The following is a 14,233-nucleotide window of genomic DNA, read 5'->3' as shown; positions in this document are numbered from 1 at the left end:
TCTGAGAAAGCTGACAGAAAGAGGCCCAAGGAGAAAATCCTGATTGAACACTTCTAAGCAAGGATCAAAGGGGGAAACAGTGAAAGCTCCCAGAACAAAAGGGAGACAAAGGCTAAGTAACTTTTGAGTTACTTAAGAGCAAAGGACAAATACAGGAACACAACCAGTAGTTCTGGCACTGAAACCACTTTATTATTTTGGAATGATTCAGAAAGAAGAGTCGGGTGGGGTTCCCTATTCCAGAAAGTGCTTCCCTCTACATCTTTGCTAGAATGGAATTATAGACCCCTCTATTCCAAAAAGCATTCAGACCAGCTAAGGAGTTCACAGACCTAGCACACTCTTCATTGGGCACAGATGGGAAAAGGAGGGGCTTCTGTACTTTGGCCAGAAGATTTTCAGAGAAAGGTCAGAGCAGGTGAAAAAATAATTTAAATCTGTCAAGTGAACCCCTTATGTTGCTAACTCTGCTACCAACTAGCTGTCTGACCTTGGAGAGAGAGGGCATCACTTCTCTGGGCTGTGGTGGCCTCATTTTTATTCCAATTCTAAAGTTCTGTCACTTTAGAACAATCTAAACAAAGGGTAACAAAAAGTCATGATTTAGGCATACCTAGTCTTAGTCCAAAAATCAATTGTTTGGGACTTAAAGTATTAAATCCACCCCACACGATATTCTGCTATTAAAACTAGAGAATATCAAACCTGTTTTCTTCTAAGTGGAAAGCATTTAGTCATCTGTTTAATCATCTACATCAAATCACTATAATTCTGAAAGGAAGAGTAATATAAATTATAACAACGGAAGTGCTACAATTAAATATCCTGATATTTTTTACTGGGTCAAATTTTGAATTATTCATTTATCTGCTTCACTTGGAAACCCTTCCTGCAAAACATTGTTTCAGACCCTTCAGGATAGGTTTTTTTTTTTTGGCCGTGCCACAAGGCTTGCAGGATCTTAGCTCCCAGACCAGGGATCAAACCCAGGGCCCCTGCCCCTGCAGTGGAAGCATGGAGTCCTAACCACTGGACCACCAAGGAATTCCCTAGGATAGGTTTCATAGTAGAAATCCTGGGGGAAAAAATAATACATTATACTGTTTCTTCAAATTTTCAGCTAAGTGTCACTCTATTCCTCCACTCTGATATTTGTCTGAATCAATACAGAAACAATACACAGCAAAATGCTGCAAATTTCTTAACAATGACTTTGGGCACCAATTCATGGGGCCAATACCTTAAAAATATGGGCCCCTGGAACCTGATGACTATAAAAAGAAATGGCTCATCTCTTGGAAGGTTTTTTTCAAAACGTAAGTTGGAACATCTTCAATAGAAAGAATGAACTCTTAATCTCATGACAATTTATCCCTCGAGTATCCTTTACTGAGGCTCATTAAAAAACTGACCGGGCTTCCCCGGTGGCGCAGTGGTTGAGAGTCCGCCTGCCGAGGCAGGGGACACAGGTTCATGCCCCGGTCCAGGAAGATGCCACATTCCGCAGAGCGGCTGGGCCTGTGAGCCATGGCTGCTGAGCCTGCGCGTCCGGAGCCTGTGCTCCGCAACGGGAGAGGCCACAACAGTGAGAGGCCCGTGTACCGGTAAAAAAAAAAAAAAAAAAAAACCTGACCAACATCTGATGTGGTGGATCTACTGTCAAGCCCTCCAACTCCCGTGCCCAAAACATGATATTCATTTATGAACACAACAGTGCACTATTTCAAGTAAAGCCTTTCTTAATCCCCAAAGCATTGTGAAAAGGATTGTCCATATACTTCACAGTTTCACACGCATTTTCTCATACTTTGCTTTATTTGATATTTATAATAATCCTTTAAGGTCTTAAGAAAGTTACTAATGCCTCTGATGATTCTCATTGTCTCATCTGATAGATAAGGAAAGAAAGTAAATGGCCCATGGAATAGAGAGTAAGTATTAAAATTGGGACTGGAAGTTGAGACCTCCTGTTTTAGCCACACACACACACACACACACACACACACACAATCTTTGTGTCACCCTGGATACTATACCCAAATAGGTTATTCGAGCTCCAGTTATAATATTCAACAAAATTTTGCAAGTGGCTAAATTCTGCCAGCTCCTTTGTAGGCCTAGTCTCAGCAATGTGATGCTCTGATCTTTTTTTCTTAATCTTAAATAATTCTGAGATCAAGAAATCTATGATGCATAGTAGGCATAATGTAATACTTATATGAAATTCAGCTCTTCTCCGGCTTTCTCAAAGTCTGATGAACTGCCCTTGATTAAAATGAAAAATAAAAAAGATTTCTGTTCGAGAAAAACTTTACTTCTGACAAAAACAAAACAAAACTGAAACTGTGAAGCAAAATTACTAGTACTTAGCTATTAAATCTGGAAAACAGAAAAGAAGATGGATTGTGTGGTAGGTGGAAATATGAATATAATCTTCAGGTTGGTAACCAACTGCTATCTTTCTCCACTGAGAAGGAAATAAGAGGGAAAAGGCCTGTACCAAAGTAGGAAGAGATTTCAATCAGCTGAATAATTTTCAACATTAATGTTACAAAACTAAGTAAGCGGTTACACAGCACAATGGAAGGAGTGTGTATTTGGAGTCAAGAGACCAGAGTTCAAATCCCAGCTCTTCTACTAAATTAGTGACTTTGAACCAATTACATAATCTCTCTAGGCCTTAACTCTCACTGTAAAAGGGTGAGATTATCACTATCTCACCAAATGGTGGTAAAGATTAAATGAGATACTGCATGTAAAGTCTAAATACCTTGCACATAAGCACTCAAAAAACAACTGCTCTCATGATAAAACAGGGGGAGGAGGAGGTGGAAAAGTTAATTAAGGAATTATGTATTAGTCAGAATAGGCTAGGTTAGGCTGCAGGAAAAAACACCAAAATCTCAGTGGCTTAACGCAACTAAAGTTAATTTCTTGCTCACATAAAGCTGACTGTGGGTCTGGCAACCAAGGACAGCTGTCCAGGTGTAGGCTGCCTGGCTCTCCATCTCTAATGTTCTTTCATATATTACAACAAGGCAAGAGAGCACAAGAATAACATACCAGCTATTATTGATACATGCTGCTGTCCGAAGTGACACGAATCAGTTTTGCTCATTTCCATCATCTAAAGCAAATGATACAGACATGCCCAAATTCAAGAGGGTAGAAAAGTATAATCCTTTATTATGTCCAGAAATATTGATATTGGTCTGAATAATGTTTACTTTGGCTAGACTCTCAGAATTTTTTGTGAAGTTCTAGACTCTTCCCTGTGAAATGTGAAACACATCCAGAGGACCTTCCATACTGATGACGTTAGCTTTGTCACTGATTATACGTCCTACCACATCTCTCAAATTTTTCCTCTGCTGAAAAAGATACCAGCTTTCCAGAAAATATATCTGATTTATAAGTCAAACCCACTCAAGAAAACTTGAGAACATAGATTTAAAAAGATCCCAAAACATTACACTAGGCAAATATAAATACAGACACACACACACACACACACACACACACACACATCAGCTTTGTGGAAACATACCAAACAATTTTGCTAATCCCCTTTAAAACTGGGGGAAAAAACTAGTATTGAATGTTCACCAAATTCATATTAATTGCTTAAACTTAGACCACCAATTAGCGGGAAATAGCAGGGTGTGTCATGATTAGGGGATTTCAGATAAGCTTCTGCTAAACGAGCAGGTTCATCAGAAAGCACAGGAGTTGGTGACAGCATTTCAGAGGCATAAAAGAAAATAGCAGAAGACTTGAACTCCAGCCAAAGTGGCAAAAATAAGCAATGTGCCACAGCCGCGTGGGCTCCTCAGCATTCTTTTCCCGGGGGCACAAAGCAGCACAGGGCCTTGGAAAGCTGCTGAGCCAGAACCAACAGGGACCACAAGTCGCCAGTGACTGTTCAGTTCTGTCAAGTTTCCCCAGGGACATTTCAGTTAGATCTGAAGTCTGACAGTTTGCCCTGGGCACTTTGTCACAAAGGGTAAGACAGACTCTCAAAAAAGGCCTCAGGGTTTTCCCTAGAAGCAAGCAAAAATCTTGGTTTCTGAATCCAACTGCTGATCCCAAAAAACCCAACGGTGGCTGTAGCTAACCGCCTCCAGGGCATGCTGTCCCTTCTCTCTCCTTCCCCACCCAGTTCCTGCCCCCTTGCTTTCCTCAATCCAAAAAATTAATTCTCTTGTTGGTTCTTTCATTTTCCTCTTCTCTCTCCTTTTTTGATCCCGGAACCCCTGTCTTCTTCAGATAACACTGCCCGGATTCTAACTAGGAGGTCTGGCTTCCGGCAGCAGGAGCAGAGTGTCTTTTACCTGCCCATCCTGATATCGGACAATGGGCAGCCGGTGCTGAGCAGCACGGGCACGCTGACTATCCAGGTGTGCAGCTGTGACGACGATGGCCACGTCCTGTCCTGCAGCCCCGAGGCCTACATGCTCCCAGTCAGACTGAGCCGCGGCGCCCTCATCGCCATCCTGGCCTGCATCTTTGTCCTCTTAGGTGAGTAAGTGGCTCCTCTCCATTCTGTGGGGTCCTGCAAGTGCTTACTTAGATACCATTCCGTTATCACACTGACACAGCTGGCCAGAACTGGTTTTCCACACCGTGCTTATTGAAAAGGTGGGTGAGTAAGGCTGGGAAGACGTAAAGAACTTGGAGACAGTCCCCTCCTTCAAGGAACTCCTGGCCTCTGTGGCCAAATGAAAGCACATGTATTTATCAACCATCTACTGTAGGCCAGGCTGCCTTTCTAGGTGCTGGGATTAATAAGACAGAAATGCCCCAGCCTTCACAGAGCTTAATTCAAAATAAAGCAAGCTCATTTTGACATCATAGAACCTATATAATAATTTTGGACAGGCTACGATGATCACCTCTTCTAGCCCCCTCATTTCAGATAAGTAGTAGCTAAATCACAAAGAGGTAGTGACGGGCCCAAGGCCAAATCTCAGTCGCAGAGCCAGGGCTGAAACACAGGCAGGCCCCGCACTGCACATCCCTGTATCTGCGCAGTACGGCCTTTCCCCCAAATGTTCATCCCCAGATTCAGGATGTGGTAAGCGTTACAGAGAAGGGAAGAGGGACAGGGAGTCCTGAGAGGACAGGAGACAGGGGTGGGTGCCAGTTTAACTAGGGTGGTCAGGGAGGACCTCACTGATAAGACGACCTCTGAGCAGAGATCTGAAGTGGCAGAGTGAACCACATGGATATCTGGGAGGGTAAGCTGTTTGGGGGCGTTAGCACCCCCCCTCCCTGGGTACCGTGGCCTCTAACCAGGGTCAGTTTGCCTCTCCTTGTGAAATAAAGATGTGATGACAGGCCAGTGGGAGAGCACTACTGGGATAGAGGATCCTTTCCTCTTCATCTAAAGTCATACTGCAAAGCAGCTCCCAACTCCCTTGTACTAAGGCCATTCATGCTATTATCCTCAAAATCCACACTCAAAACAAACAGTAAAACATCTAAACCAATTCCTGAAACCAAAAAACTATCTGTACATATCTGCCAACTCTTCTGACTGAAATAATTCACAGCATACTTATTTTGCTTAGAGAAAAGCAGACTTAGTAGATAGTAATATTATTCAATATGGAAGAAATCCTAGTAAGGGAAAAGAGTAAAGATTTGAGGATTAAAATTAGAATTTAAGCCCTGATCCCAGGTTTACCTCCAAACCAAGAGACTGAGTCAGACCAAAGAAAGAAGGTCTAACTAAAATGTCAGTTGCTTGATTGAATTTCTAGTAGGTCTGTGGAATATGCTTCATGTAGTTCAGTGCTACATGAAGGGAAAAACAGTATAAAGAAGTAACCTTTCAAAGTCCTTGGATACCTGGATCAGAGAGAATTGTTACGGCTTCTGGTCCCTTTCTGTACTGACAAATAAAACCCTCTTGCAATTCCCTGAGTGTCCATAAGGTGGCACTGGGAGTCCTTGAGTGCATAGCAGGACACCCTGAAAGAGGCCTTTGAAGAAACTTGCTCCTAGGAGAAACTTCCAGTCTGGCTGTCCTTACTTCTATCTTTGGAAATGTCTACATTATGAGTTCACCCTGGCCCACAAACAGTAGAAGGAGCCACCAGTTCAGCGGGGCTGATTTAAAGAGGCTGGCACAAAGAGGCTCTCAACTTACAAGCGGTGTGCAAGGGGCGATTTATTTCGTGCCTCCCAAACCCATTATGTCTTGCTTTTGGAATTGCGCAGAATAAACAGACAGTTTTCAGCACCTAAACCGAGCAAAGCTGTCATAAAATCCTCAGAGTTTTAGGCACTTTCACTTCTAACAGTGTATATCCCACATTAAATATAATTCATAAAACTGAGTAAGACTGAACTGCAGTTGATTTGTCAAAGAAATACTACATTTTGTGGATAATTATATTAACACATTAATTTTGACTATGGATTTTTTTCCATGTTTCAAATATGTATCTAGTTCCTAGAAAATCTCATAGGCCCTATGCACTGTGCCTATAGATACTAAAGAATAAACATCCCTAGAACTGATTCTCTTCTGTCAGGGAAGCCCTTCAGCTGAATAGGATCATTTTTCCTAAAATTTGATTTTCAGGGGACTATATAATACTTGATATTTATATAAGATTACCTAAAAATAAGATACGTAGCAATCTTTATTTTTTTCAGAGTTCTATAAACTGCCTAATTCTATATCATCAGAATTCTTTCCAGTACAAACTCAAAGACTTTTCTAATATTGCTTCCCAGCATTTTCTGAAATACCACACCTAGCACTCCAGTGTCACCTGTGTGGAGGTTTTCTCAGGTCCCCAGGAAGAATTAACTGGCCCTGCTTCTGTATTCTCTGCAAAACTCTTGCAGCTCTATGATAGTCCTATCACCACCTGTTTGATATTAATCATTAATGTCTATTATCTCCTTCGATTGCATGCTTGTAAAAACAGAAATCATGTCATATTCTACTTGGTTTCTGTTTTGCTTCAGATAATGTCTAAAAAATATTTGAGTTTAGTAACTCCTTACTGAATCCCACAAACACAGCAAGTTCACTCAGAATCCCATTTCTCCATCCTGCATCCATCCAAATCACACCCCAACCTCCAATGCCCAGTTCAAGCCCCCACTTCATCAAAGTCCTATTAGTCCACTTCTCTGAAATCCCATAGTCCTCTAGCCTATGAGTTACATTTTTGCACAGAGATAAAATACAAGAGTATATAACTGTTTCCTGTGTGTGCATTTTGTCACCTGAGCTATTCAGGAAAATATCATGTATTAACATCATTCACTGCAATTTACAAAAAGCACATTCCACATTCAAGTTTAAAAAACCATTATTGTTATTTTTTTAAGTTAGTCCATAATCTTACTGGGCATATGACTGTACTCCATTCCCCCCTCCCTTGGATAAACTGGGCTCTTATTTTGCAGTGTTGTCTAGCTGTCACCATTCACCAGCTGTAACAAAGCATGCTAGAAAAAAAAAAAGTTCTACAGCCAAAATCTCAACACGCTTCCTGGAAAACATTTTTACTCACAGAGATAAATGGTTCAATGGGATTACCTCCATCTCTCCTTTAAACCCCAGTGAACACATCCTGGGGAAAAAAAAAAAAAAAACATACGTTGGGATAAACTTTCATCCAAACCTGCAAGGGCATATCTAACAGCGTGGTGCGTCTCTGATAACATGATGAAATTATATAAAATGTCACTGTTCATTCCCTCTTTTCCATGAACATCCTTAGATCTAGAAAGTCACAACCTCCTCTCTAATGGAAGGCTTTTCTGAGGAATCTGAGTTAACTGAACAAAGATGGTCATTTATGCTGTCTTATTTTTTGGAGAAAACATAGAAAGACTAAGACTTTGGCTCATATTTAACACATGTGTCTATACTCATTTAATTAATATATGATCACAATTGATCCTTGAACAATGGTGGGGTGGGGTTAGGGGCTTAGACCTGCCCTGAAGTTGTGAATAACTTATAGTCGGCCCTCAGTATCCACGGTTCAGCATTTGCAGCAACCAACTGCAGTAGTACTGCAATATGTATTTATTTTTAAAAATCCACAGCTAAGTGGACCCCAGTAATTCAAACCCATGTTGTTCCAGGGTCCACTGTATATTTACAAAGTAGGATCCTATTGAGAGGCTAATGTAAAAAGCAGGATTCCACCTGTACAGTAAGGTTTTCACATTATAATGGAGAAACACGTATTCGTCCTTACGCAGTCAGAAAACATGGTCTGATCCTTAGCATATACTCCACGGGACCACAGGGCTTCGTGCTTTGTTAATGAGATGTTACACTGGGTGGCTGGGTGTACAAACGCACACACATTTCAAAGCGATAAGGTGTGTGCAGAGCCTCTACATGCAACTTCTACTTAAACCACGTGGAATCATGTCACGTAGCGTTCACTCGCCCACAGACTCTCCAACAGTGCAGGAAGAGTGAGAACAGGGTAGACCCTGTGAGGTCACATATCCAAACACTGCCCCTGCTCTCCCCACCCAGACAGCCCTCGCCCTACCTGTGTTACTCAAGAGCTCTGGTCTCGGCCCACACGGCCGGGGCTCTTCCGCCAACACCCGGTCCTCTGTGTTTCCGGCAGTGCTGGTGCTGCTCATCCTGTCCATGCGGAGGCACCGGAAGCAGCCATACATCATCGACGACGAGGAGAACATCCACGAGAACATCGTGCGCTACGACGACGAGGGCGGTGGCGAGGAGGACACCGAGGCCTTCGACATCGCAGCCATGTGGAACCCACGGGAGGCGCAGGCGGGCGGCGCCTCCAAGACGCGGCAGGACATGCTGCCCGAGATCGAGAGCCTCTCCCGCTACGTGCCTCAGACGTGCGCCGTCAGCAGCACCGTCCACAGCTACGTCCTGGCCAAACTCTACGAGGCCGACATGGACCTGTGGGCCGCGCCCTTCGACTCCCTGCAAACGTACATGTTCGAGGGGGATGGCTCGGTCGCCGGGTCTCTGAGTTCCCTGCAGTCGGCCACTTCAGACTCGGAGCAGAGCTTCGACTTCCTGACGGACTGGGGACCCCGCTTCCGGAAGCTGGCGGAGCTCTACGGGGCGTCGGAGGGGCCCGCGCCCCTGTGGTGACGGAAGCCGGGAGGCCGGCGCGCGGCCAAACCCGGCCGTTCTGGGGCGGAGGCTTCGCGGAAGAGGCGCCGCAACCGCAAGAGCAAGACTGCTGGAGAGTGAGTTTGCGGGGGGAGCGGGCGAGCGGAGCTCTCTCTGAATCAGCTTTACTTGGTTAGATTAAGTTAAATAATCAAAAGGAAACACAGGAAGAGGGGGGCAGAATCTCCAATGACCTTTTCTTCTTTTTTAGTTTTTGTGATACTGTATTCAAAGGCGTGGAGTCCAAGGTTAAGTATGGCGGGCTTGACTTTTCTCCGCCTTTCACTTGGTCATGTTGCCACCTCAGAGAGGCTGTGCTTTTCATTGCAGAGGTGGCAGTTGAAAGCAAATAGAAAGTTCTACTCTCCTATCCGTTTTTTGTTTTTATTTTTAATCATGTTTTTTTCTCCATTTAAAAGTTTTGCTGGCTCATCACACTGCACAAACCAACCCCCATAAAAGAACACTGAAAAATTATTCCTCGGTGAAATTAACCTACTTGTTCTGGGATGGATGGAATTTCTTTTAATACTTTTAAGACAAGGTTAAGGCCTAATTGACCTTGCATGGGGGGTGGGCAGGGGGATGGGAGAAGGAAGAGGCATTGACTTTAAGCTCAAGTTTAATGGCTGAACCAAGAGTTGTTGGCATTACAACAAATCCACCTCCATGGAGTAAGAGTGCTCTTGTTCTCTCAGCTCTTTAACTGTGCCCCTGCAAAATTATTCAGAAGGAAACCAGAAAATCTGCCTCTTTTGCACTGTAGATGTCTCTTCCATGTGCCAAATGTGAAGATTAGATTCTACAAATGAAAGCCAAAAAAAAGAAGTATCTGATAAAAGCATGGGTTAGAGGGCTTTCCTAATCTGTGTGAGGTCAATTCAAGGGATGTTTACATACTGTAGATAACCTACTTGAACACAAATCAGTATTATAGAGAATGGATGTAAGAAAATTACATGTATAAGTTTTGTATATTTGTTAATAATTTTGGTAATAAATATGATGTACTGCATCTCAGTACCTTAGCATCTCTTTTAATAAAAGTTAAATAGAAGGGAAAGTCTATTGCACATGTGTTTAATTGCTGAGCAGGTAAGGTTTTGTGATCCTGACCTAGTCTCAGGTTCTTGGGGCTGGGGCTCATTCATAAAACAAAGACAACAGCACAGAAGTATGAGGCTGTGCATTCTGTTTCGGTCACTGATCAGATGAACGTATGGTTTAAACTGTAAAGCTGTAAAGCTTTTCATGAATATTTTTCATTTCCCCATCCCTTAAAAGAGCAAAGGATGGTTTGATAACACCAGCAATACAATAGTGAGTTTAGCCCATATCTTTTTTGTTTTGTGAGAGTGTATTGCCACAGCCACCAATGAAGCAGGCCACTGTGCTACTTTCATCTCTGTTCTGTTGGCAAATCAAATATGTACCAAAAATATGTACAAATACGTACATCTTGTCAATACTGGATGAGCTCACAGAACACTGGGGCCATATTTTATCCATGTTTCCTTTCCCCACAGTAGCTAAGAGTGGGTACTTAATAAGTGCTTAATGGGTACACGATGGAAGGGATCTCTTTCTTTGACGTCGTATTATTAAAGGATATTTTACACAGTTATCCTCACCATTGGGAACAAATTGTGAACAAAATAGCTTTCTGAGTGTCTCGGTTAAAGGTTCTCAAATTTTAATGTGTGTCAGAATCACTTGGAACAGAATCACTTGTTAAACTATAGCTTGTTGGGCCTTTACCCACAAAGTTTCTAATTCAGTTGATCTGGGGCGATTTGCATTTTTAACAAGTGCCTGGGTGATGCTGCTGCTGCTGGTCCAGGGACCACACTTTGAGAACCTTTGGTATATGGTCACGCGTTCTCAAATATAGAAAGATTAGATTGCACTGGGGCCTACCCCATCAGTAGAATAGTATTGTGAATCTCTTTTCCAGTAAAAAGGAGAGTTTGGCAGAAACATGTGAGAAGGCTAATGGATGTCTGGGAACCAGCAGGATGTGCTTCATGCTTTATTACGTGGTACACTAATAGCTAGGCAAGTTCTCATCTTCAACCTTCAGCATACTAACCCTTTCCTCCATGAAAGGCAGCTCTCATACATGCTCTTTGAGGGTAAAGTATGATGTAAAAATAAATAAACTTAGCAAAGAAAAAGAAAAAACATGAACTTGAGTCCAAACTAGGCTTTACAACATACCAGTTATGTGAATGTGGGCAAATTGACCATTATAACATTCTTTTCTGTCACTAGCCCTAAGGATAGTTTTTTGACTAGCTCACTCCGTGTTGCTTGTTTTAAAAACTGGGAACAGCTGTTATCCTAACCACAGGGGATTATCATTGCCCCACATCCTGCAAATGTGGCCCCCCATGATACTGGGCATGAAGTGATTAAGCAGAATCTCCTGGAGCTTCTGGTCCCTGGGAAGATGTTTAATGGTGTGATACAGGAAGTGTGAGAGAAGCACAGGATAGGAGATCCATTTCAACTCACACTCTAAGCTAATAGAGACTCTTCCCTCCAGGTGAGTTTTAGAATTCCCTTTCCACTGCCACAGTTTACCACAAATACTGGTTCATCTGAAAATAAAACATCATTGGCACCAGACAGAATGCAGTGTGATCAGGTTAAAAAAGAGAGCTGTAAAATTATCCAGCCATTTATTTGTAAACAGGTAAAGCAGCTAGCCTTTAATTTATGTTAGAGGGAAAAGGAACATCTGTGGAAATCAATTGATAAGACTTTGTCTGGAACGGTATTCTGAACAAGAACACAAGCAAAGATAAAGATTAGCAATGAATTTTCTAAATCATAAAAGCAGAATATCCCAACATGGCAGATAGCAAAGGCAAAGAAGGGAGTAGTTTGCACAAGAAAGAATCTATAAATCCTGAAAACGAATTCAAACAAGCCAAAATCAGTACAGGCACATTGACTATGCATTGTTACTAGTTTACTAGTGATCGAGAACTAAACCTTGATGTCAAAATTCCCAGTATTTCCTTTCTAGCGCTGGAAATACATGAGCACGGGATACACTTTGCAAGCAGTCCTTTTCGCAGATGGACTCATTCTCAAATCCATTTGTCATCTTCATAATAAAGAACTTTCAAGATATTTTTATGTGTAAATACCTGGATTTGGGAGGCTTCTGCTTGACCCTGAGGGTCAAGGTTCTGGTACAGGGAATGGACAAAATTAGATCAAGGAATCTTCTTTTTAAAATGACCTACTAATGAGACATATCTGTCTCTTGTGATTCATGTTGTGCAAAAATTGTGAGTACTAATTTATAGTATGTGTAATTAACTACAACATCAACCAAAAACACAATTTTTCTTAAATCTTTTCTTCTGGGACGGGAAGCTGGCAAATCCTACCCCATGTGTTTGTCCATACTTTTGGTTTGTAAGGATTCCATATGACTGATGACGGGGCTGTTTCTTCCACTCCAACATTTTAGGCGCTGAGGCCACCTTCCTGGTACCCATGATGACAAGGGCTACTTTCCATCCCAGAAAACCTTAGACCACTTCTCTGAGAGGACACACTTCCAAAAGCTAGTAAAACTACCTATGAGTCTTTTATTATTTTTCAGGAAGTTTGGATACTAGCTTTTCTTTTATTATTTCCACTTCTTCCCCTTCTTCATATCAACTGTTTTACCACCATTGCCGCATAAAAAGACACTAAACTTAGTGGTGTAAAACGACAATCTTTTTTTTATTTTTCTGTTTTTTGTTTTGTTTTGTCTGCTTTGGGTCTTCATTGTTGCACACATGCTTTCTCTAGTTGTGGCAAGCGGGGGCTGCTCTTCGTTGCGGTGCGTGGGCTTCTCACTGTGGTGGCTTCTCTTGTTGTGGAGCACGGGCTGTTGGTGCACGGGCTTCAGTAGTTGTGGTGCGTGGGCTCAGTAGTTGTGGCTCGCGGGCTCTAGAGCGCAGGCTCAGTAGTTGTCACGCACAGGCTTAGTTGCTCTGTGGCATGTGGGATCTTCCTGGACCAGGGCTCGAACCCGTGTCCCCTGCATTGGCAGGCGGATTCTTAACCACTGCACCACCAGGGAAGTCCCCAATCAGCTATATTGTCTTTCCCTTTTTTCTACTCTGCCTCCTTCCTCTATTCCAGGCATCACTTTGGATTCCATTCACCATTTCTTTTCTCTCTTCCATTCCCCCTCCTCTCTATAGAATACATTCTTGTTTTATAGGTGTATTATCCTCCAAAATTCAGTTTTATCCCTACCATGCACTACTTTCAGAAATAAATGAGTATTTCATGAAAATACTTAGCTAAATATCTGATATATAAAAGACACACAATATATTTTTATTGAAGTATAATTAATATATAATATACTGCAGGTAAAGCATATTATTTAATGTTTTGACATATGTATACACCCATGAAGCCATCACCCCATTCAAGATAGTAAATATATCTGTTACCTTCAAGAGTTTTCTCATACCCTACTGTAATACCTCTCTCCCATCCCTGCCAACCACCTTCCCCAACTGCAAGCAACCCCCAGTGTGCCTTCTATCACTGTAGATTTGTTTACATTTTCTAGAGTTTTATATAAATGTAATCATACAGATTATACTCTTTCTTGTGTGTGGAGGATGGGGGAGGGGGTCTGGCTTCTTTCACTCAGCATTATTAGTTTGAGTATCATACATGCCACTGTGTATATCAACAGTTCATTGCTTTTTGTTGATCAGCAATATTCCATTGTGTAGATAAACCACAATTTGTTTATTCATTCACGTATTAGTTTGCTTATGCTGCCAAAATAAAATACCACATATTGGGCGGCTTAAATAACAGAACTTTATTTTCTCTTAGTTCTGGAAGCTGGAAGCCCAAGATCAGGATACCAGTATGGTCAGATTCCAGTGAGGACTTGCTTCCTGGTTTTCAAATGGCCACTTTCTCATTGTATCCTCACATGGTGGCAGGAGCAAGTGAGCTCTCTGGTGTCTGTTCTTATTAGGACACTAATCATATCAGATTAGTGCCCCAGCCATGTAACCTCATTTAACCTTAGTTAATTACTTCCTTACTCCA

At 42.2% G+C, this 14,233-nt stretch overlaps 1 protein-coding gene across 1 annotated transcript in view; it reads left to right on the top strand.

The window, feature by feature from the left end:
* Nucleotides 1-10,226, top strand: part of CDH20 (cadherin 20) — a 206,262-nt gene extending 196,036 nt beyond the window's left edge. The window contains exons 11-12 of the mRNA XM_067698919.1: nucleotides 4,267-4,518; nucleotides 8,619-10,226. Of these exons, the coding sequence (XP_067555020.1) occupies nucleotides 4,267-4,518; nucleotides 8,619-9,124 (758 nt within the window). The 3' untranslated portion in view covers nucleotides 9,125-10,226. The remainder of the gene's footprint in view (nucleotides 1-4,266; nucleotides 4,519-8,618) is intronic.
* The last annotated feature ends 4,007 nt before the right edge of the window (nucleotides 10,227-14,233 follow it).

This window comes from Pseudorca crassidens, chromosome 12 (assembly GCF_039906515.1).
Source record: "Pseudorca crassidens isolate mPseCra1 chromosome 12, mPseCra1.hap1, whole genome shotgun sequence".
Taxonomy (NCBI): Eukaryota; Metazoa; Chordata; class Mammalia; order Artiodactyla; family Delphinidae; genus Pseudorca; species Pseudorca crassidens.
Note: the sequence above shows the minus strand (reverse complement) of the source record. Positions and strands in the feature narration are given on the sequence as shown.